This window comes from Oryzias latipes, chromosome 16 (genome assembly GCF_002234675.1).
Source record: "Oryzias latipes chromosome 16, ASM223467v1".
In the NCBI taxonomy this organism is placed as follows: domain Eukaryota; kingdom Metazoa; phylum Chordata; class Actinopteri; order Beloniformes; family Adrianichthyidae; genus Oryzias; species Oryzias latipes.
The window spans coordinates 21,109,138-21,132,930 of record NC_019874.2 but is presented as its reverse complement, the minus strand read 5'-3'; the positions used below and the strand labels follow the sequence as shown (position 1 = coordinate 21,132,930).

At 43.4% G+C, this 23,793-nt stretch overlaps 1 protein-coding gene across 8 annotated transcripts in view; it reads right to left on the bottom strand.

Annotated features, from left to right (window-relative positions):
- Positions 1-23,793, bottom strand: part of cic (capicua transcriptional repressor) — a 39,534-nt gene that overhangs the window by 7,570 nt on the left and 8,171 nt on the right. For 6 of the 8 annotated variants that reach the window (XM_023964422.1, XM_023964417.1, XM_023964419.1 and 3 more), the window contains 13 exons: positions 17,668-21,566; positions 7,859-8,008; positions 7,527-7,701; positions 6,965-7,076; positions 6,690-6,872; positions 5,772-5,904; positions 5,503-5,678; positions 5,148-5,286; positions 3,698-3,795; positions 2,612-3,602; positions 2,398-2,537; positions 2,125-2,285; positions 774-964 (listed from right to left, as the gene is read on the bottom strand). In XM_023964422.1, coding sequence (XP_023820190.1) covers positions 774-964; positions 2,125-2,285; positions 2,398-2,537; positions 2,612-3,602; positions 3,698-3,795; positions 5,148-5,286; positions 5,503-5,678; positions 5,772-5,904; positions 6,690-6,872; positions 6,965-7,076; positions 7,527-7,701; positions 7,859-8,008; positions 17,668-21,445 — 6,427 coding nt within the window. In that variant the 5' untranslated portion in view covers positions 21,446-21,566. The remainder of the gene's footprint in view (positions 1-773; positions 965-2,124; positions 2,286-2,397; positions 2,538-2,611; positions 3,603-3,697; positions 3,796-5,147; positions 5,287-5,502; positions 5,679-5,771; positions 5,905-6,689; positions 6,873-6,964; positions 7,077-7,526; positions 7,702-7,858; positions 8,009-17,667; positions 21,567-23,793) is intronic. The other 2 variants (XM_023964424.1, XM_023964423.1) reach the window with 2 other exon arrangements.

The window sequence follows — 23,793 nt, the reverse complement described above, 5'->3', positions numbered from 1 at the left end:
CACAAGATAAAGATACATGTATTTCAGTTCATTTATTCTCTCTTCCTAAAGAGCGACTGTGTCAAGAGCAGATGACTCAGTAAGCAGCGCTTTTCCCAGTGCATCAAGTACGTTTTTAGACGGTTTGGTACATTATCGAGCACCAACTTGTACATTTTCAAACTTGATGTATATTTTTGATTCCCATCATCCCTTGTGCTTCTATTGTGTTGCTGGCCTCCTCTTTGTTCTGATTTCTTTTGTTAGTTCTGGGCCAAAGCCCGGTGCAGGATCTGTGGAGCACATGTGCATCACACAAAACACACTTTCAAAGACATTCTTTAAAACGCTCAGTGTAGTCTGACTTCATTCTGCCGAGTGACTTTACTGCATTTAAACAATCAGCTTTTTTTCTACCTGCAGCAGAGAGACATTGATTGGGGAACCTCATTAGTATTAATTAATGAAAACAATGTCTCAACATTTAAATATTTGAAATAGATTTAAAATATTCTCTTTTATGAATTTTAGTCCTGAGTCACCCAGATGTTGTCTGTTGTTCTTGGTTAAACTGAGCAAAGAAATGCCAAAATGTTGCCATATGTTACCACCATATATGTTTCATTTGTTCGAGAGGAGATGGATCTTCAAGTAGCCTGTTGTCTTTGAATCTTCTGCCTCATATGATCTTCACCATCAAGACTTTCATTTGGAAGCCCCGATTTTTAATTTCAAGATGTTTTAACTTAGTAAAGAGCTTCTTTTTTTTAAAAGCTCTTTTTCAAAGCACTGACCTGCAATTAGTGGCTGAACCAGCGTATGTCCAGGTGAAGCGATGGCTGTGAAGCCAAGGGTTGCTAATGGCGATGGGACATATGCAGATCCAGGGACGGGAAGAGCTTGCTGAGAAGAGGAAGAGCCGGTTGTTGTGGACACTAAGGGCAGAGTAGATGGGATCCCAGGAGTGGACTGGACATAGGTGATTCTTCATGTCAGGTAAAGAAACAGGAGAAGGAAATGAACAAACGTTAAACTTAAATCTAAAGGCAAACAATGCTGCTGGCAGACGGTTTGGTCAGAGCCAGGCCTGATGCAAGGAACAGAAAGACAATTGCTGGGAAAGAGGAAGAAAGGCAAAACGAGAAGTACTGCAGTAGGGGTCAGTTGATGAGCCTACAACACAAGTAGCACTAGATGACTAGTGCTGTGTGAGGAGCTGAAAAGTAGTGTGGGGGTGGCGAGCAGAGGCAACTCAGGCCACCAGCAGCATGACTAACACATCCAGAATAGAGCTGTACTGCAGCAGCTGCACCCCTCCAGGAATTTGGTTTCTTCTCGACTCCCTGCATTTAAGGGAGCTGGGCTTTTATTGGAATATGAAACAAGATGGGCTCCTAATATTTTAGGCATTATTGTAATTTAGTACAAACAATATTACAATCTACAAGATGGATCCATTTTTTCCCCACACACATGTTTCTCTCAGGACAAAATGATCTTAATGTTTGTTCACTCTGCATACAAAACATGCAAAAATCTCACCACAAAAGACAAAAATGACCACTTTCAAAGCAGCCACGCGATTCCTTGTGTTTACAGCAGCAGGGACAGGATGAATGAGGCCGGCACGCGTTTCTGGGCAGGCGCCTTTGTTCCCCCGTTTATCAAAGCCAGGTCAAACTTAAGAGGCATCATTTGATTACAACACCCTCCAGACATCTGCTCTGGCTCATCCATTTGTTAAAGAAACGGCTTTAAGGATGTCAAAAACATATTCTGAAATCCTTGTGACCACACATTCTCAGAAGGTATCAATTTTCCCTACTGAAAGCTGTGTTTTTTAAAGATCATTTAGTGTGATAAAGACATTTTAAATGGGAAAGTTTTATGGGGAAACAAAAATCTTAGGCACATCTAATTTCATAACAGAACAGGCTCAAGAGGGCAGCACTCCTCAGTAAATCAATGAGGATTTCATGAACATAACCCTGCCATATTAAATCAAAACTAATCTCATTAAAATAAGACTTGTGGTACAGGTTTACAAAATGAACAGAAAACCATTACTTCTAAAAAAACCACAGTGGAGCCATTTTACCACATTGACCCAAAATGAACCCAAAGCAACATGAAGGTCGTTTTTACCTAGTAGGCGCCTGTGGCAGCAGCACTGTCTGGGAAGGGGCCGATCCAGGTGCCACCACAGCGGCTGTGCCCACTGTTACCGGGAAAGCGCTGGCAGGATGCACTGCTCCTCCCTGAGGGAGCTGGGACTGGACCACTGGCATAGGAGCGATCTGGATGATCTATTGAGGTACAGTACACAAGTCTGAGAATCCACAGGGTATTTTTGTAGAGTGTAAATGGATTTTTATTGTGAAGCTTCATTTAATTGGAGCTACTGAAGTGCTCTTTAACCTTGCTTCCAGACTGAGCACCATTCTGTACAGGAAGAGGTGGAGTCACAATGGGAAACTGCTGGACAGGGGCTGGTGCAGTCCTTATTGTTGCCATGGGAACCAGCATTTTACCCTGGAGCACTGGAGACTGTGTTTGCACTGATGTAACGAGGGAAAGACGAAAGGGGTTAGCATTGGAAAAGTTGCTGTATCTGTTGTCATAAAATGCTCACCTCTAGATCCAGGACTGACCACACCCACCGCCCCCGCTGGCAGACTGGCACCCTGCTGCTTTCCATTGGACAACGACACGTGTGTCGGTGGAGCTGTGGGTAAGTTGAAGATACTGGTTGGCTGGCTGAGCTGCTGAGGCGGGCTCTTGGGGTTGGTGTTGGTAGGTAAACTGGGCAGAATGTATTGAACTTGTGTGATGGCCTTACCCCCAGGGGGAGCCAAGGAGGAAGCAGGAAGGAACTGGGGCTGAATTAGAGGCACAGGCAGGGGCCCGTTGCTTTGGCTGTGTGTGGCTGAAACAGCTGTGGAGGGGAGGGCTTGCTGATGCGGTAGCTGGGAAGGGGGGGAGGGGGTAATGAGCTGGACAGCTGACTGTGCAGGCAGAGCTCCTCCTAACACCAAGTTAGTGACTACACCGCCTGCACCCGCTGGATTGGGCGAGGATGACGAGTAGTACCCACCCCCTGTGGCTGCAGCCCCGCCTCCAACCCCTGGACTGAACAGAAGTTGAGGCTGCTGTTGGGGAGTCAGGGATTTCCTCTCAGGGGGGTGGGGGCTGGATGAAGAGCCTCCCTCTCTAGGTTTGCTGGCAATGGGGAGGGGTGAGCTGATTACAGGACGCATCACGTTGGTCACTGCTGTGGACGCCACCCTCACAGTCCCAATACCCAGGAGAGGGTTCGTTCCCAAAGAACCTGCCGACGAGGGAGGGGGCCCTCCAGCTAGTGATGTAGAAATTACTGAATGACCAGAGGAGAGGGAGAGAGGAGGGGCCTGCACACTTCTGCCACCCTCGACCACAAAATTGTCCTTTCCTTCTCCTTCCCTTCTCTCCTTCCTCCTGTGATCTGAAAGCCCTCCCCCTCCAGACCTCCCCTCATCATAGCGTTTGCTTGAGGGGTAAGAGGACAGTGAGACACTCCTGCCATGGGGGGTGTGATGTGATGAAGAAGAGGAGGCAGATGAGCAGATGACAGGAGCAAAAACTCTCTGAAAAAGAGGACATGTAGGTGTCACAACAGGTAACTAGAAGACACTGTGGCTGGAACGTAATTCAACAACCGCAAAAAGAGAAATTCTGTTACCTTCCGACCACCTTCATCTCCTGAAGCGTTCTCACTGTCGCTGTCAGACACTCGCTCCTTACATTTGAGATCTATGGAACTGCTAGGATAAGGGTCCTCTGTGAAAAAACAAAATCAACTACAGCTACACTTCATTTTGGTTCTTCTGTGTATTAAGGCTTTAGGAACTGCTAGAGCTACACTTTCATACCAGCAATTGCATTTTTAGTCTGAATTGCATGCATCTCTGTTAACTGTATGTGATCAGCATTTAAGCCATCACAATGGTTCAAAGAAAGTTTTTCCCTTCCACCAGAAAGCTTGGGATTTGGTCGCGACTCAGAAAAATATAAAAGCAAATACAGACCCCTTGCAGTGACATAAGATGCACTGTTGTCCAACATTGTGAGAGTCAAGCACTCATAGTTTGATACATCCGACAGGTAAAATCAGCGACCTTTGTGTAGAGAAATGGCATCATGGTACACGTGTTGCTGTAGGTTGACAGAAAAACTCCAAATTCAAACGTCTCATTTTGTCGAAGACAAAAACGAATGGATTTCTGCAGTCAAACGGGAAGGGTGGCAGCCTACCGAGGCCGGCAGACTCTGTAGTGAACATTTTGTGTCAGCTAGACCTATGGTCACACATTTTGTCTTAAACGTCCTAAATAATTAGGGATGGGTAACGTTTGGGTTTTAACTGGTGCCAATCTGTTTACTTTTGAAAGGGTCCTGGCTAGAACTGGTTCTTTTTGTTTTTACTGGATAACTAAAGAAACATTAAAATGTTTTGCCAAATAATATGAATGCTTTTTGTATTTTATCAATATATAAGAATACATCTAATTAATATCTAACTCAGTCTTTCGACGCACAAACCGCGACCTCTTCCTCACAGCCCCGCTGCTCTGCGTTGTGTGTTGGTGCAGGGGGGGCTCTATAAGAAAAGACACCAGACGTGGGTTCTGATCTGTGGCAGATCTGGCAGCCTCTTATTTCCTTTTACCGACAGCACGGAGGGAACTGATCAAAGGCAGATATTGGAAAAGGAAGACGACAAAAGATCGACATGACAAAGATCCGCGGCAGGGCCCTCTATGTTTGACTCCCAAAATGGCAGAGAGGGCGTTCACGCAGGCACTGTGACATCACGTGTAAGGGGTCTTTATGCAACGTTTGCTATTCTTTTAGCCTTACAACAGCGGATAACTCTCAATAAGACATCATAAAGTTATTAGTAGTATGTAGGGATAACGTAATCCTCGGTTTAAAACCCAACTGTATGTTACACTAACATCATAGGGAAGGATTGTCTACCTATTTGATGTCTGTATTCTTCAACAGTAAAACCTACTCTGTACAGTTTCAAATGCAGCTGCTTCACATAAATAGTCAATGACAAATAAAGCAGGAAACTAACATGTGACTTACTCTTATCTATACCACATCATAGGGAAGGGTTGTCTTACCGATGACATCATCGTCCCCCTCCTCCTCGCAGATGACCATGCGCTCATCGTCACTGGTCATGTCCTCACTGACGCCTCGCTGGTTCTGTGAGAGTGAAGGGGCATGGCTTGAAAACTGACCGCCACGTTCACCACACATCTGCAGAAATACAGCAGCATGTCAGGGTGGATGGGGTTATGTTTTAAATGTGGAACATTTGTGTGCAGCACATTGCCATGACCACACCCATAAACATATGTAATGTTGAACAAGTTCTGATAATGGCATGAGGTACATAAAAAACAACTAATAATTACACTGAAGTAAGGAAAATTGGTTTTATTATGGAAACACAGCCAAATAGTTTTTTGTCACCTGTGCTAGTTCTGCCAGGGCTTGAGTGTTACTGCCCCTGTCACCCAGACTGTGCATGGCACTTTGAGAGAAGGCTCTAGGACGGGTGAGCTGGCCAACATGCTCCTCTGCTGTGCTCCTCTCAGAGACACCCACCAAACCTGGACCCACACCCTTCAGCTCCACAGAATGAGGCTCTGTGGAAAAACAAGGCTATTAGAGGTCTGGAAGAATTATACTAATGTATAAATACACATCTCCGTACACTGGAAGCGATGAAGAGAACTTACCTGTGGATTCAGACATGCTTCTCTCTCTGATGTCTTTGGCCCCGGGGACTCCACGGCCTTCAGAGCTGGACTTCTTCCTGTCTTTGTTACACCATTTCCAGTCTGGGTGGGCTTTAAAATGGGCTTCTTTAACCTGGAACAAGAGACAAGAAACACATTTACATGAAATACTGTTTTGGTTCAACAAAACACACCAGACTTTCTTGTGCTTTTTAAAAACCCATGAAGGTAGTTTTAGGTCAACAAGAAAACATAACTTTAGAAACAAGTCAAAATTTGGTCAGAAACAAGAGCTGGAGAAAAAAGAAGTTTATGCCCCAACAAATCTGTCAGGTTCTCAGGGGTTTGATGTGAGAATCATCGACTCTGTAACAGAACTGGACCGAGTGGGTGTGATGTCACCCATAGAAAATCACTAGCTTTCGGTTCCAAATCAATTCAGTCGCAGTTATTTTTTTCGCAAAATGGACGTAGACGTGTTGGAACCAGACGACGTCAGTAAGCAGGGATTATTTCGAGACAGTCCGAGTCAACATTTCTATGGCAACAACCATCACCAATCAGGAGTGAGCTTGTTGGAAGTCCACTCCACTACCACCTGTTCAAACGTTTTGAACATTCAACATTATTGAGGCATCTGACTGGCCAGTTTATAACTTGAATAACTTGCACTACATAAAATATCATGAAAAAAAGATTAGCAAGAACATGTTAAAAAAAAGGTAGCAGAAAAGAATGGTTATAATGAGAATATAGAATGAATGAGAAATAGCTGTTTATTTCTCAATTGAAGTCTATGGGATTTTGGCTTCTTGGGATCAGCTGGCACTTCCTATTAAGAGAACGTGAGGGGGGAGGTGTCACTCAGTCCAGTTCTCTTATACAATCAATGGTGGGTATCTACAATCATCCAAATACCTGGAAGGCCAAGTCGTGGTACTTCTGTTTCTCTTTTGGTCCCAGAGCATACCACCATTCTCCAAGGATCTTGCTAACTGTCCTGTTGTCCTGGTTCGGGTGGCGCTGGTGCACTAAGGCTCGATGACGCTTGCTAAAAATCATGAATGCATTCATTGGTCGCCGGATGTGGTCCTTTTCTCTCTATAAGGGAGGAATTTAGCAAATATCAGATCTTCAAATTCCTTCTAGTAAAGTAGAGAACAATACTGGTGTGGACCTGAAGGAAATCCTACTTTTCCTGGACTGTTCTTATCTCCATCTTTGGGTAGTGCACTAAGAGACTGGGTACGCCTCTTTACTGGTGATGTGGTGATGGGCGGCTCAGGTACCACTCCTGGTAAGAACCTAAAAGACACAAGGCACAGAAAAATGACAGTGTAGCTGGTATTGACAGGTGAGCTTTAAATATTCTTTCTATTATTCCCTTAACAGCTTTAGATGGTAGATTTTTAATAAAATATATATGGGCGGATAATATGCGTTTTTGTCTAAATCTCTTGACTGCCCGGCCACGCATCCTCTCATTGGAGGACAAAGATCAGAACTGGAAGCTTTTGTTCCTATCTGCTTTGTTCTAGCACAGTTCTTCTGCCCAAATTAGAGCGAGGACACAGAAAATATCACACTCCTGTTCTGCATGTGTGGGTACACAGCACCTCAAAGCAAACGGAAAGCTTGCTTGGACAGGCAACCGTTTCAACAAAAGTACAAAGACAAAGGTTTGTGTGCAGCACATTGTGTCTATATGCAACCTCAAATCTGATGAAATGTGGAAACAGGGTAATTGGTCCTTACGGGTCATCCACGTCACTCTCAGTTTCACTGTCGGGCCTCTCTCTCTCCGCATCTCCTTTCTCCTTCTCTGGAAGCGGCTCATAAGAGGAAGGGAGAGGCCGAGTTGGAGGAACTCTTTCTACAGTGGGAGGCACCTCGGTGGGCTCCTGTGAAAGTGATGCTGCCCCATGACATTCTAAGGAAGGAAAAAAAAAAGAAAGTCTCATTTAATGGTTCAAAACTGGAGGAAAACATTACAAATTTTAAACTTTTTTTTTTTTAAACATCAAACTCAAAAATCATCATGACATCTTTTCTACAGCTATTAGGCCATTCACAAATATATAACCCACCTGTCTTTAGGCTGGCAGCTTGAGGGTGGTTGACTGGGTGCTGGCCCTCTTCTGGCTGAGGGGAAGCATCTGATTGGGTCGGTGCCAGAAAAGGAACCAATGAATGCCAAGGGAAGACTGGAACTGAGCGGGGCTCTACATTGGTCCACACTGCAGAAGAAATTCTCATGTAAGACTTTCTTAATAGCATAAAATATTTAGCATTGACAAGAAAAATCAGGTTTCCAGTAATACTAATCAAGCAGTTGCTTCTCAAGTTATAGTTCTTCAAAGTCTTTGGTGCAAAAACTACAACATAGAAACTCTTACTCTTGCCAAATCATAAAAAAACAACAACAGGAATTGATGTGGTTGTTGACATAATGTCAATAAATAAAGGAAAAAGCCCCAAAGTGCGTTTACTTTCATAAGCACAGCAGACATCAATGTCTCCACAGTAGCAGACATCCCACCTCTTAACTGGTTAAATCACTCCAACAACAGCTGATGTACAAAAGGACTCGCTGTTCTCATTTACAGACGGGATAGAGAACAGTAGCTGTTACACTGCCAAACAACAAACATGAATAAAGCTGTGGAGTTTAAAAACAAACCATAAAAATGTGTCGTTTTCTTCACAACACAAACTTAGGATGTAATCTGTAATTCTATCAATAAACAGGAAGAAAAGTGTAATTGTATATGTGCAGATTGACATGAAACTCTTCTAAAAAACACACATGTACTGACCGAACATGCTTAATCCTTGGCGTAGATATGGAGGATTTTCTGATGAAAACATGGTTGATTCAAACCCCTTGGCTTTTCTCACAAACGGATGGCGTTCGGGCTTTTAAAACGAACTTTCTGTGACACAAAGAAACTGATGTATCACCGAGGAACCATCTTCAACTCCACGTCTCGAGTGGATCTCGCTGGGAAGCTGCAGATGACGGCATGTGCTCAGCGGCGTCTGTTTCGGTTTCATCCCTTCACATCGCGCTCGTCATTCGTCCTTAACGTCCTCATAACCCGGCAATGGCGATGGTTTCACAGATGAAGCGCCACGCTTTTTGGAAGAGGCGTTTCTTCCTCAAATATATAAGTTACGTCCGGCCTTCTAGCAAAGTGCCGCAATCATAAGCCCGCCGAGCAATCCGGCATCAATGGACAAAGTGTACAAAACCCGACAGCACTGCTCGGGAAGAATTCAAAACAATGATAATCGCATATAAGCACGTGACTAAAAATAAGAATATCAACGACGAAAATGTTCCTTCCTCTTTTGGTCTAATTGCCCCCGATGCCCCCTCTCTCTGTGTGTTTGTTTACATTACCACAGCGGTTTGGTCAACAAGGGGTTAACAAGGCCTCCCGCCTGTCCACGGCCTGGATTAAACCATCCACCCGGAATGTATGCAGTCTTTCGTGGGCATGTCAAACCGTAGATTGCAATAACGACTCGGCTGCAGGAGTGTGTGATCTGCGGGTTCTGTAACAGCACATATCCACTTCCTCGGACTCAACCGGCTTCAGGGCTGATGCAATGGAGACAGATATTGATTAACTGTATACAGTAAATTATTTGGTAAAGTAGGAACCGGGTGATTTTTTAATATAAGAGTTGTGCGACTTTAAGATGTATTGTGACGTATCTGATGTGGTTTTCCCAGCTGTAAATGTTTCAGATTAAAATAGAAAAAAAGCCACAGGAACCTTCATTAAACTGGAGCCTTAGGTGCACTGCTCCAAATTGGACCAACCTCTCGGGAACGCCCCTGGTCGTGCACCGGCAGCAGACACGGGGAAAAGGAATCCTCTCATGCTTGGATTATAACACAAGGTGGAATCACTTCTACCGAGTGCCAAAACAACACAAAATGAGCCGTTTGACAAGAAAAGTGCTTTAGAAAAACATAACCATCCCACATTACTTGCAACAGTAACTGAGATGAAGACCTGCTTAAGTGAAGCTAATCAACAAGCAAGGCTACAAGACAGAAAAAAATGCTATAAAGAAGTTGCTGTAAACTAGACAACACTTAAGTATATTTCGTAAATATGGTGCACTTGTCCATCAGCCAGTGCTTACATACAAACCCGCTATTCGTCTGTTTGATTGAGAGCCGCCCAACACGAGCTTCAAGCAGTTCTTCCTCGATCACATTAAAGCAGCTCCCGTTTTACCTGGCCAGTGTGGCTACAAACCCCATTAAAGCTAGCAACTATTAAGACTGCAACCGAAGCGACAAGCGACCACGGCAAAGGAAGACTCTTGGCTCCAATCAGCGAAGAGAAGGGGTGCATTTTTCTTACTATTCCCGTACTCCTTGGTCCATCTTTCAGGGGAGCATCTAAACGCCAAAAAACGGACCAGAATCCGACCGCAGGCGGGGGAGGTTTACAAAGAAGCAACGTTTGATTTAAGCCGTCAGAGATCAGTCCGTTTGCTGCAGGTTAGCTAGCCACTTCGCGTGAACGACATCGGCGCGCGCTGTGCCGTCCGGTTAAAACGTTGCGCTCTATGTGCTGTTTGGCCAATAAACCTCCTCATTTCTCATCTCTTCGGTTTCCCTATCCGAGTTTACTCTCGTATTTTTATCTGGTTCTGGCTCTTACGAGCTTTGCCCCTTCTTTTTCTTTCCCTCCCTCTTCCTCTTGTTGTAAACTGGGCTGCTTGTCTCCCTCCCCTTCTCGTCCTGTCAACCTCGCCCAGCCTTGTCCCGCCCCTACATTAGGCAAACCCTGTGCGTTCATTGGTCAAAACAGTTGTCAATCATCTGCCCGCCGAGAACCCTGGTTGGTTATACCGTGCGCTGGAATGCCAGTCATATGCAAATGTCGCTCTGATTCATCACTATAAACAGTTTCCACTCACAAATATTTGGTAAATGATTAAATGGAACTAAATAAGTAATGTTTATTTCTTTTATTTAGGTAACAACATTATCAAAATTAGCGGAACTCTCAGAAAAGGCGAAGTTTTAGTGGTGGTGTCCTTAAAGCAAGGCTTGCGTCATTGGCGCACGTTTCGTAGTAAACCTTGAATGACGTGTTAAAGAGCAAATCGAACGGCGGCTCTCAGATGTAGGCCAACCAATGGCTGTCGATAATTAACACAAGACTCCTCCCCCTTACACATACCCTGCTCCGGCTTTAAACCCACAAAGACCAACAGTGCAGAGGCGCCAGCGTGCCAACTACTGTTAAGCAGTCTCCCTAAAGTAGGGCTTCTTCCCTGTCCCAATGTGCACAGGAGGTGAAAATGACTTTACATGTTGGTACAGTCTAAACTTTCACAGGACTTTAGAATCATTCTGACTACTAGCTTCCAACTCTAATTGCCTTTACTAAAGTAAGATACTCTTTCTACAGCTTTTATTAGGCTAATTTGCCTCCTATTCACTAGTTCTGGAATGCTGAATGCTAAGTATGATTTAAAAACAAAGAGAAATGGACAGAACTGGCTTAGACTGGAGAAGACCATATGGGTAAAAATAGACTGAGAGTCATTTTCAGCAGTAGAAAGAGGAGGGGTGGAGAGAAAACAACCCATGAAAGCAGAACTTCTGTTAAAAAGGGAGGAATGGTGTCTGCGTTGAGAAGAGACAAAGTAGTTTAGCATTTCAATGTTTAATGCTTAGTACTTAAACTGTGTAATAAAGGTTTAAAAAGTACAATTTAGGCGTGTAATAATGCAAAAACCTGTATATAATGTAAGAAAAATACAACACTGGGAGGGATGTCATCATCACTGACCAGTCAGTCAGCAGATCAGGAGCTTTGCTGTTTGACCAATGAGATCTGGAGACCCTTTGTGGTGTGCTGTACTTAAAAAAAGAAAAGAAATACATGACTATTTTCTCTGCTCCAACTGTATTTTCCCAGAAATGTAGAATCAATAAAGTCTTTTAGACATTAAAAGTATACAGGGAGATAATATGATTACAGTTTATCAGCTGTGTTAAACTGTGGACAAGGCAGAAAATAAAGTGTGGGAGGGAGGTTTGAACAGCTTGACGCAGTAAGTCAAAAACAAAGAGGGCAAAGAGAGGAAGGGGTGGGGTAAAAGATAAGGGTACAATGTAGTAAGAACTCTTTTTAACATTATCAAACCTTCTGTAGAGCACAACATATAACTATTAATCATCCTTTTTCTTCTATAGCCTAAAAAGACTGACGCAAACATAAAAAACAAAAACACACAGCACACTTGCAGTTGTGTTAAAGAGATGACCTTAACTCCCACATTTGAACATGAGAGATGTGCAAGTTAGATGTGGCAAGCTGATAACTGCATTTGCACAAACACAGCATGCAGAGTCAAGATGCAAGTGCTTTAAGGAACCACATTTTCTAGGACTTAGTCATAAAAAAATAATTTAAAAAAAAACTCATGACAGCTTGCAATGGTGTGAGGAAAACAGTAATAGAGAATTTCCCACGAAGCTCAACTTCTTCTCTCTGGTTCCAAGCTGGCAGTGCAACGTTGTGTGTAGGTGTTCAGGAGGCTGTCTCCTCGTTCAAAAATCGTGTTTTCGATGTAAACGTGCATACATGCGCCTGTTGCCCATACGAGTATCAAAAGCCACGTGACGGCACGGCCCCTTTACCTTTGCTTGCACTGTAGAGAGGAAGGAGGGGGGGCAGCACCGCCTTCGCTCCTTCAACTATCTATTCTCTCTCGTCCCTTAATTCATCTTCCACCCCTGTGCTGTGTTTCTCCCTCCCACAACCCACCATTTGCTCCGTCCAATTATAACTCGATCTACCAGTCCTTTGCAGTTACCATGGCAACAGCTATGTTGGGCACAGGTACCTATGCCACCCAGCCTCACCAGCTTCCCCATGACCACCAAAAACTGCCTGAAAATAAACCAAACTAACTTCGAGGAATGCGGACACTTCAATGGCTCCCATACTTTGAGGTTTGATTTTAAAACACCATCTTTGTTCAAATTTTCTTTAAGCCAGAAAAAAACAACAACTAAATGCTGCATGTGTGAGTCAGTGACGCAAAAGGTACCAGAAAGGTGGAATTAACAGATGATGAGGATTAGATGAACATGTTCTACAGTCTGTGGCTACATATGCAGCCTTATATAGGTCCCTCTCAACATTAAATAATTGTCATAAGAAGAACATCAGAGGAACACTAACTTGAAACCAGGAGATCTCAAACCAGAATTTCAGTTCATGAGGGAATTGTAATGAGTGCTTTTGCCCATATGGGGGCACTGTAATCCTGCAAATAAATAGCTCACACCAGGCAGCATAAAGCTAATGCAAACTAGAACTTGAGATGCAATGGCAGTAAAAGGGGGGAGAGAAAAAGAAACAGATTTAGAAGAACACAAAATAATTCCAAACTTTGGCATTTAATATAAATCCTTACAAATTTTGACCTCAGGCTGATAAATTTGGGTTTGAGATGAACAGCTTAGGGCATGAATGAGTTTAACTTTACCTTTGCATGCACATGCTCAAAGCCCTGAAGAAAAACATCTCCCTCTGCACCGTGCATTTTCAGAATTTCAACATAACTATGATTTGTCAAAAAAAAAAAAAAAAAAAGAAATGTGGGAACGTGGACTTTTGTGCTTAGACTCGAAGGATTCATGTGTGATTTGGTGCCAGTCTAGATGGCTGTGGTATCCAGATGTGGTTGTTGCCATGGTCAGGGAGGATATGCAGGGCTTTAAGAGTTACGTAAAGCAGGGGCGGGAGGGAGTGGGGATGTTATTCCCGGGTATCCGTATCCGGGTAGACCAGAACGAGGAGAGCTAGGTGAAAAAGGAAAGGAAGCGAATGCTGCAATGCGATAAAGCAAATGGTTAAAATAAAGTGAAAAAAATATTTTAAAAGAAACATTTTAAAATGAAATGTTTTTTGAGGAGGAGCAATCACGAGCAAAAAAGTAAATTCACGTGTAATTGAGAGAGTATGGCGTGTTTACTCAGTGGTTCAAAGACAGTGCACATGTTTCTGTGGCACAAAAAGAGAAAGAATGATGCATTGTTTATACTGCATAAAAACTGAGACCGTGTGAATATGGTAATACGTGAAAAACCATTCCAGAAGATGGCGTTAATAACATAAATTGAAGACACAGAGTCAAATCTCTGCAGGTGAGATGCTGAGTGGATAGATCATATGGGCATCTGGTAAACGCGCTGATATTGGAGCGCAAATGCAGTCCAGAAAGACCGCTTTTTTACAAACTTCAGAGGTGGACACAAGAACAAGAGACCAAGCTGTCAGCAAACACAAAAAGTCATATATGTACCTTTATAGTAAAGGTTTTAACATTATACATCACTGGATTTCTTCAGCCATTAAATCATCAACTAAATCCTCCAATTATGTGTCTCTTTTGTGGACAACCATAAAACACAACAAGAGAAAGTTTACATTTAGTAGGAAAATGAATGTTAGTGCTCCAAAGAGAACCTAGGAGTATTTCACCAGGAATGGCTGATATTTTGTATGTCTCCGAATATTCGGAATAATCTGCCTTGTGCATGAGCTCCATCAGTGTGATGTTTGCTGCGTTGCCATGGCAACAGACGCTTGATGCTCGCAATATCATGTCCGGTGTGTAGAGATTGACGATTTGTCACTCTGCCCTTATATGCACACACAAATGCAATAAGCGTGTGACACCTTGAAGCAGCTGCCTTTGTCTTGCCCCCAACACTGTCAGCCTGTTCTTTTCCCTACTTTCCTCCTGTCCTCAAAATGTGTGACACCGTCATCCATGCACAGCCAGATAATTGCTGCATTACATCATATAAAACAATGATGGCAGTATTACATTGTAATGCACAGACTAGAATTAAACTATGCAGAGGAACTTGCCAATTTAAAGTGCATATCATGCAAGCTACTTCTTTTTTTGACATATGATGATCTGTTTCTCTCTTTTCCTTACAGCCTCTGAATCACTGGCAGTTTGCTCTAAAAGGATTCATTATTTCACATTCAAAAGTAGCTTTTTCTGATTGACTTTTAGGTTTCCAGTTGGCAGAAAAGCCTAGGATCAAGGCAAAGATTTCTCGGTAAACAAAACTTTAAATAATAGCTTTGAACATCCTGAAATGTCTGTTTCCTGTCATTGAAGAAAATAGTTGCTTGAGTTGTTGACACACGTATGAGAAAAATGATCATAGAATTAGGAGTTTTTTAAAACCAAAATGAACACAGCGGCTCATTCTTTGTTATACAATAGAGTTTGTTGCTTATAATATATTGAGGCTGAACCACAACTGTAAACATAAAAAAGTAACATATATTTTTTTATGTTTGCGTGCTTCGTTATCATAAAGAGCCAGAATTTTGTGTGCATATTTCCAAATATTAATTCTTTCTGTTTCAATTTCCCCTACTACAAAACTATCACACATTTGTATGATAACATATTAAATGTTTAGGCTTTTAAAATATACGGTAAAATACCAATTATTTGACTCAATTGTCCTTAATGAACACACAGAACAACTATAGTGAACAGACTGAATCAGTGATTTCCCTCACATATACCAACACAACTTTGCACACACTAACACAAAGAGTAGCTTTACATTCATTCATTTAGCATGTCTTCAGCTGCAAAAAGGGGATCTAAGGAGGAACCATGAACTCAAAATGACATTGCTGCCTTCTCGTCCACGTCCACCCAGTGTCTGTTGTGTCGACACAGCGATAAAGCACAAAAAGGTGAAGACTGGAGATCCCGTGAATCACACACACACACACACACACAGATATAAAAATAATGAAGGGAAATGTAGACGATAAAGGAAGCGCCCTCGCACACAAATGCACTGACTCCACAATACAACACATTTCCCACGCAAGAATTTGAAAAATAAAAAAGAAATCCTCACGCACCCACTTTGTAGGAAATCTTCAAAAGCACACACGCTTCGGTAAAGCTGGTCACGATGGAAGCTGTTCGCACTTTGTGTGAATACACACTCACATTGTTCAATTACCAAACATAAACATACAAATAAAAACGTTTGCAGAAATAGTTGCTGTAAAAGAAATGTGGAAAAGCTGACAACACGCACTCACCAAACACACACAAGCAGGGATTATATCAAAAGGAACATTTGAGTTCTTCCCATTTGATGCTGTCGTGTCCAACCAGGTTTTCCTCATTCTCTCTTTGATTCTTCTCATTTAAAAACAAGACGTGCCTGCGAGTGTTCATAATCCCTGTGCACTCATTCTATACACAGTTTTGCCTTTGTCTCTAAATGTTAGTGTCCTGCCATTCAGACCAATCAAACTTCCCTCATGCTTTGGACTGATTCTCGATCAAACAATGACGTTTGGGTTTCCCTGCCTGTTGGATTCTCATGCACAAGAGACACTCGCCAGTGTCAACAAAGCTAATCTTTTAGAATTTAGAAACTAATCCTCACACACGCACACACACACACACACACACCAAAAAGGGTGAAAAACAGCAAAGCAATGCTAACACTTCATCTACACTCACACACAGACCCCCTCCACACACACATACAAAAAAAATGTTAAATCCAAATACTCTGAACATTGATCTGAATCTGGAAATTGAAAAGTATTTTAGTATATGTGTTATAATTTTGGCACAGTCTTAGTTGTAACAAAAAACACAACATGTTGCCAAAAAAAACTAATATGTCCCTTTGCTTCTCAAGTTGCTGGTTTTGATCATCTGTAGCTCTCTGAGGAAACTGAGGGAGACTTTGGTAGAGTAAAATTGCGCATTATCCTTTGAAAGGGATTTTAAGAAGCTGACCTGCTGAATCACACCCAGTGGTTCCAGGGTTTACACAGCTCATGCGAGCGTTCTGTAGACAACTGGCAGCAAAGCCATACGGGACAACAGCGTGCTGACTAACAGAAAAGCCATCAGGACACGGGCAAGGCTAAGTCTATATGATCCTTTAGTGGTACTGTGGCCATCACTTCTGTTTATATGCAAGAAAGTCAATGATCAAAAACAGTATATGTTTGGCACTTTTACAAATAATTGATTTATCAGTGACAGCATATACGTAACAAAAATCCCTGCTCCATACTAATTATTTAATATAATAATACAAAAATAAAGGGGGAAAAAATGAAATTTTTGATATTTCTATTCCAATGTTATGTAATTACTTTCATACCAAACATGATCAGAGTATATGTGCGTTTGCTAAAAGAATAAAACCTAAATTAACATTAATTTGCATTGCTCCAGGTAGCTTCATGACCATCTATTTTTGTCCCAACAGTTCTTCAGAAATGTTTATTTTCATAGTCAGAGCTGTTTATTGTCAGAGCTAACAAATGTCCTAAAAGTCACATGAAGACCAGTACACACTCAGCCCAACACAATTTAATGTGTGTGTCACTAATTAGGACAACACTGAGATAAATTTATCTTCTAAAATAAATATACTTTTTAATCATCACTTTAAAGAACACAGATGCAAATACTTTCTCTTTATGAGGATAGTGGAGAACTAAAATGAAAGTAAAACTTGTTAAAAAAACAAAAAATATTTTTACAAGGTGGGCCTTCATAATATTTTATTAATAATATACCGCACCTTTAAAAAAGTACACTAAATTTCCCCTTTTATAGACAAAATACATTTTTAAAGGACTCAAACTTTATTTTTTTATTTTGAGTAAATTCTGATTTAGGTGTTTACTAGCACCAAAATTGAATAATTACCATTTTAAATAACTTTTTTTTCATTAGGAACTTTGTCTCAAATATACAGTGGAGCTCTTCTGTCATAAACCACACATCTAAAATCCACCCAGATAAATGCAGCAGTTCTCACCTGTACCAGGACGTCCCATGATGATGTCCTTCCGCGGGACTGGGTGCAGACTTTCTGCTGGCAGGATCAGGGGAAGCAGAGCTGTAGGGGAAGGATGGCACGGAACGGGCTGCTGGACTCCTGTCCCAAACCCGCTGCCTCTGTTGTCTTCTCGTTCTCCAGAAGAGTCCGTGTCGGTTGTGGCAGCAGCTGAAACTGTTGTGCTTACTGTAACTGATAGGGTCTGTGGGACGGGGGCAGAGGGGTCAAACCCCGGCAAGGCGGAAGGTGTTGGGGACACCAGCAGGAGTGTTTGAGCTGGGCTGCGGAGGAGGACGGCGTTATTCGGTACTGTGGCTGCAGCGCGGTTAATTGGGACTGGAACCTGCAGACCAGAAACTGGGTGAGAATTGAGGGGGGTTGGGGCAACGTCTTGAGATGAAGTGCTATCTGTTTCCCCCTCATCCGCACCTCCTCCTCTTCCCATGGGAGTCTCTGTAAATTTTGTTAGAGGAACTTCGGGATTCCTTACAATGACAGGGGAGTCCCGTAACGTCTGCTGAGAGACGTGGACTACACGACGAGGCCCCCCTTCTGTACTGAGGGTAGAAGGAGGGGTTGGGGACACTAGCAGAGGAGGAGGGGAGACGGCTGTAGAGGATGAAGGCCTGCTAGCAGACAGGGTGGTCCCTCCTTTGGGCCGGGAGAAAGTGGGTGTGTGACTGCGGGAATGTGATGCGGGCGTTTGGGGGGACAACACCCTAAAAGAGTTGTTGAGGTCCACCTGCTCCAGCTCTGTTTTGGGGGTATAATCATGGTGGTGGGTGGGGAGCGTTGGTGGTGGGGGTGCGTCGGGTTTTCTTTTGTTGGGGCTCATTGGGACGGTAAACGTTAAGTTATTGTGGAAGGACGAGTGGATACCCGAAGGGTGTTTTTCCCTTTCTGCACCTCCACCTGGGATTGCAACCTTGCTGCTCCCGCCCCCTCCTCCTCCTCCCCCCGTGCCGCTGGGCTGCCGGGGCCTTCGGTGTTGCAAGACTGGGGAGGCTGTAATGGGGGAGAAGTTAGCCGGCCTGAAACCAAACAGAGGGGAGGGTGAAGGAGAGGGGGCAGGGGAGAAGGGTGACTGGTTGGAGATGGGGGAGAAGGAGGGGGTTCCGGAGCGGGAGCTCCCTAACGACACCAGCATGGTGGCAGCCTCACACTCATCAAAGTCGAAGCGTGACGACAGTTCATGGGGAAGGAGGGACGGGAGGACCAGGCGCGGTCTGGAGTCTCCTCTGCTGCTGATCTCACTGCTCTCTCTGGATGTCTCGTCCCACTCAAACTCACTGCTGGCTTGTCGCAGAAGGTCCGAGGGGGTGACTGTCCCCGAGCTGTTGCCCCCTCCTCCCCCCTTCTCTCCGCCTGCTGCCTCCATCTCCTTGGTTCGCATGGACAAGTGTCGAGAGCAGTACCCGCGACGCTGAGACTCTTTCATGCAGCCCTCCCTGGAGCACAGCCTCCTCCACTGCTTTCCATTGAACTTCTTCCGAATCCCATTTGGCGTGCACACCACGTCCCCCTTTTTGTACTTCTGTTGAGCCAATGAAAGAGGAGTCCGGCAGCGAGAGGAGGCAGAGGAAGACCCAACACTGGAAGTGGGTGTGGGGGTCTGAGTGGGAGTGGTCTTTAGTGGAGGTAGGTTTGTTTGGATGCTGTTCATTTCAGAGATCTGTAGGACAGGAGAAGGTGTTGGCTGAGGATTTGAAATGGTGGAGAGATTGGGTGGTCCAAGACCCCCCACTACAGAGAGGTGCGGGGAGAAAGTGGGGTGGTCACTGGCTTTGGAGGTAATATTTCTGGGATGCGGAGGATTTGGTTTTGGACCAGCCGTGTGGACCCTGTTAAAATGAGATACCTCCACGTCTTCCTCTGGGGTGGCCATCTTCTTCTCCCTCTGTCTTTCAGAGAATCCATCTCCACATCCAGGGTCGGTGATGACCACTACGCTCGAAGTCACAGAGGAGCTGGATGGTCCAAAAGAATGTACCCCTGTACCCCCATCATGTGAGAAATCGTGACCCCCTAGCACCCCCATCCCAATACTCAATTGGCAGACCTCCCTCTCCACCTCCATCTCCTCCCGCCGCTCCCTCTCCTCCCTTTCCCTTTCGCGCTCCCTCTCCTTCGCCCCCCCACCATCTAAATGTGAGACTTCCCAGGGAGGAGCAAGCAGTCGCAGGCTTTGTCGAGACACCCACACACCTTTTCCGTTGACTTTGCTTTTCTCTGTCTCCTCGCTCGCCCTTCTGCTTTCACTTTCTTCATTCAGGAGCACCTGGTACGGAAACGAGACACCAGGGTGGGGGTCCACCCGGGCTACAATTCCCTCTCTGTAAAACAGACAACCCCCTTCCTCTCCGCCAAACGGCACACACACTCTGGTCCCGACAGCCACAGGGGCCGTGCCGGGTGGGGGGGTGTCCAAAATGAAATCCACAATCCTTTCAGTCCGTGAGGGTGACGTCATCGGTCCGCCATGAAAAGGGTATTTAACAAGGGTGTCTTCTCCGTGGAGAACAATTTCCACAGTCTCTCCACTCACCCTTCGCACCAGCCCTGGGCTGAATACAGAAGATGGGTGGCATCCGTCTCCATTTCTGACAGCCTCTACAGTCCTGTTTTTTTGGCGAGCCAACACCCTCTGGTTTTTCATTCCTTTAGCCAGAGTTTCAGCTAACCCTTCTGAAAGACTCATTTCTTGCTGTTGGGCATTGTGGAGTGGAGATAGGATATGAGTGCTTGGTCCTGTTGCTTCTATTACATCCAGGTCAGCAGAGTGCTCACTGGCTGTATCGGTGGAGTAGGAACGCACTGAGTTAGGGGTTCCATCTACTGCGTTCTCCCCACCCTGGGCCTCTTTTTCCTGGGCATTTGCAGTCCTGAGGGTTTTATCATCCACAAAAACTATCCTGTTCACTTCTGTAGCTTTACTGTCCACAGTCAGCACTGACAGTGGATTACCTGAGCAATTATTACTTTTGCTATTGATATAGGTGCTGTAGCTCCCCACACTACTAGTACTACTGCTTGTTTTACTGGTAGTAGTTCCACATATAGTATTACTGTTAGTACTTGTGCAGATGCGAAAATTAAAGCTTTGGTTAACGTGGGAACTAAAATCCTTACTATTCTTGAAGTTATTATCTTTAGTATTTGCAGTGTTGCTAACCTTACTGTTAATATCGCAGTAGCTGTTCTGTATGAGTGCAGGGCTGGAGGTAGGAATGCTAGTCATGACACTTGCATTGTTAGCAAAGTGCTCATAGGTGTATTTTTTCTTGGGTATTCGAGCCTTGAATGTGGCCGTTTTCCTGCTGGAGATGGAGCCTATGCTGGGACTGTGGTTGGTGGCTTGAGGTTGCAGCGCTGGCAGGGAGGTAGGAAATGCTACAGAAGCTGTGGGTAAAGAACTATTTCCATTGGTGCCCACTGTTTTGTCCTTTTGCGTCCCTTCTTCTGCTTTTTTGGCCTCGTTCTTTTGTGACTCCGTGTGGTTCCTAAGTTTAGTAGGCTCCTCCTTCATGTTTATATTGCTTAACGTGATAGGCTGTTCAATGGAGTTGGGGACAGTGGGTGGGGAGCGTTTTCGCTTCAGGGGAATGTTAGGTGTGTGCTGTGCAGCTTTGACAGACATCTCCTTCTTGACTTTTTTGGAGTCTTTTTCATGGAGTGCATGAGATCCCACCTTCCTCCTCCCACCTCTCCCTCTAGTTAACGAAGGTGAGCGTCCCCGGTTCTTCTTCAACGGCCTCATCTTGATCTCTGTGTTCACAAAGTGCAGTATGTGCTCCTCTTTTTCACTGTTAAGGCACTCCTCGCAATGTTCTTTTATTTCTGCTCCTTCTCCTCTGATCTTCGGCCCTGTGCGATGTTGTCTGAAGAAGAGAAACAGAGAGAGGGAAGCAGAAGACAGGTGGTCATTTATTGTCTCCATTACTAAAAATTTGCCAAGCGCAAAGCTGATTCACTGCATGAAGCCCTGTAGGTTTGAAAGTCTCTCCTTCAGTCCCCACACATGATTTATGTAAATGCATGCACGTCTTTTGCTTCTATTTGCGTGTTGACTAAACATAAAACTAAGATTCAATTTAGTCACAAATGATCATGTCATTCATTGAAATTACTGCCAAAATCAATAAAACATGTTTATTTAAAAAAAAAAAACGGGGGGAAAAAACATACAAATACTGTATCCCATTTTTAAGATGTTCAAAGAAAAGGAAATTACATTTTTAGGTTGCAAAAGTTATGATTAAAAAGCATTCATTTTTGGAGGACTAACAATTCAATTTAACAACAATTTGATTAATATCATAATTTGTGGTTGCTGATTCGATTCTTAGTCGGTCTGTTTACAATTATTTTACCTATTGGTTTTTATGTCGAATGATCCGATTCAATTACCTAAAATTAATCCAGGACATCTTTAGCCAAATAAATATATTTATCTCGGACTCACCAGTGTGACTCAGAGATAAATAACTGGGAACTGAACAGCGCCGGCAAAGTTTTTAAAATTCCTTGAATTCCTTAAAATTTCTTGAAAGATAATCAAATGTAAATTAAGTATGTGTACAAATAAACAAAAAAACAAGATTTTCTCAAAACTCATTTATATTTTAGTTTCTTAAAGTTCAGCCACATTGTATGCTCACATGTCTTTGTTAAGTGTTTCCACAGATTGGACTGGAATGATGGATTGGTCATTTTTTTGCTGCCATCACATGTGTGTTGTCTGCTGTGACGCACTTTGTCATTTTTACGTAATGGTTAAATAAACCTACCATGTCTCAACCAAATTTATATTTTCCAATATCGATATTATTGATGTCTTTCATTTTGAAACAATTTTATAAAAGCCATAGGTCCATTGGATTTGATCAACAGCGTCCCTCAGACAGATCAAGCTGGTTGGATCGTAGGGATAAAACTCATATCATCAATTAAGTCAATTAATCATTACACCCCTATTAATTAATACATTAATTTTAGTCAAATAACAAATTTGGAAAAAAAAAGAGTGTGCTTAAAGATGCCTTTAGTACAAAGTTTGACTTCTATAAGAGAAAAATAGCGGGGCGGCGTCCTGTGTGAGGTCACCACTTTAACATGTCATGAGTGGGAGAGAGGAGGAAGAACACACAGCTGTTCTGATGTTTGATCGAACGGGCTGTTCTTGTGGAGTCAGTGGGAATTTCCACAGTGGCTCCAGCACTCACAGGCTCCCTCTCAGTCGGCTGTCTCAGACACACAAACACACCCTAATAAACACCATCACACTTCAACCAGAAGACAATATAATTAGAATAATCTGCTTTGGTAACATACACCCAAAAGGAGAGAAATGAAACGGCTGATACGGGATCCGGCACGCTCACTGATGCGAGATTACAGGCCAAATACGTTCACACAGAAACACACACAAGTGTGCCATCCTCTATTACTCAGCTGCATGTGCAAAGGCATGGATTTCTACAAACGCTGATAAGAACTTGAGAATTCTGGTTCATATCTTACACACACTTCCTGTTGCGATGCTCGGAAAAGTTTGTCCCTCACACAGAAAAATGACCTTGTAGTCAGTTACATAACAAACACTAAAATGAGCGACGTGTCACGTTATAATTGTTGCCCCGCAAAGATGACAAATGTAAAACAAATGTTTGTTTTTTTAAACTCATATTGTAATCTCATTTTTCATTTTCAAACACTGCACAGAAGTGAGAGCTCCACTATTTCCACAACTGTTTTCTACATGTTCAACTGAACACCAGTTATCATACTGATGTAATTTTAGTGCAGCAGCAAGTATGCAGTTTCACAAGTGAAGAGAACTTTTTCATACGGTCATTTCCTGTGGATGCTTCTCTGGCTCTATTTATAGCAGGGTATACTAATTACTAACTATACAGTTAATTTTTAAAGATGAAAAAAAGAATGCTGAAAGCAAAATAACAGAAAAATGTCAATCTTTTTTTTAAAAAAGCTGGGGTGTGTGGATTCTACCTTAAAATCAATGAAAAAGAGGGAAGGCAAATAAATGTGTTTGCTTGAATCAAACTAAGCCCTCGTATGCTGAAGTAGAAGAAGACGCCCTGCCTG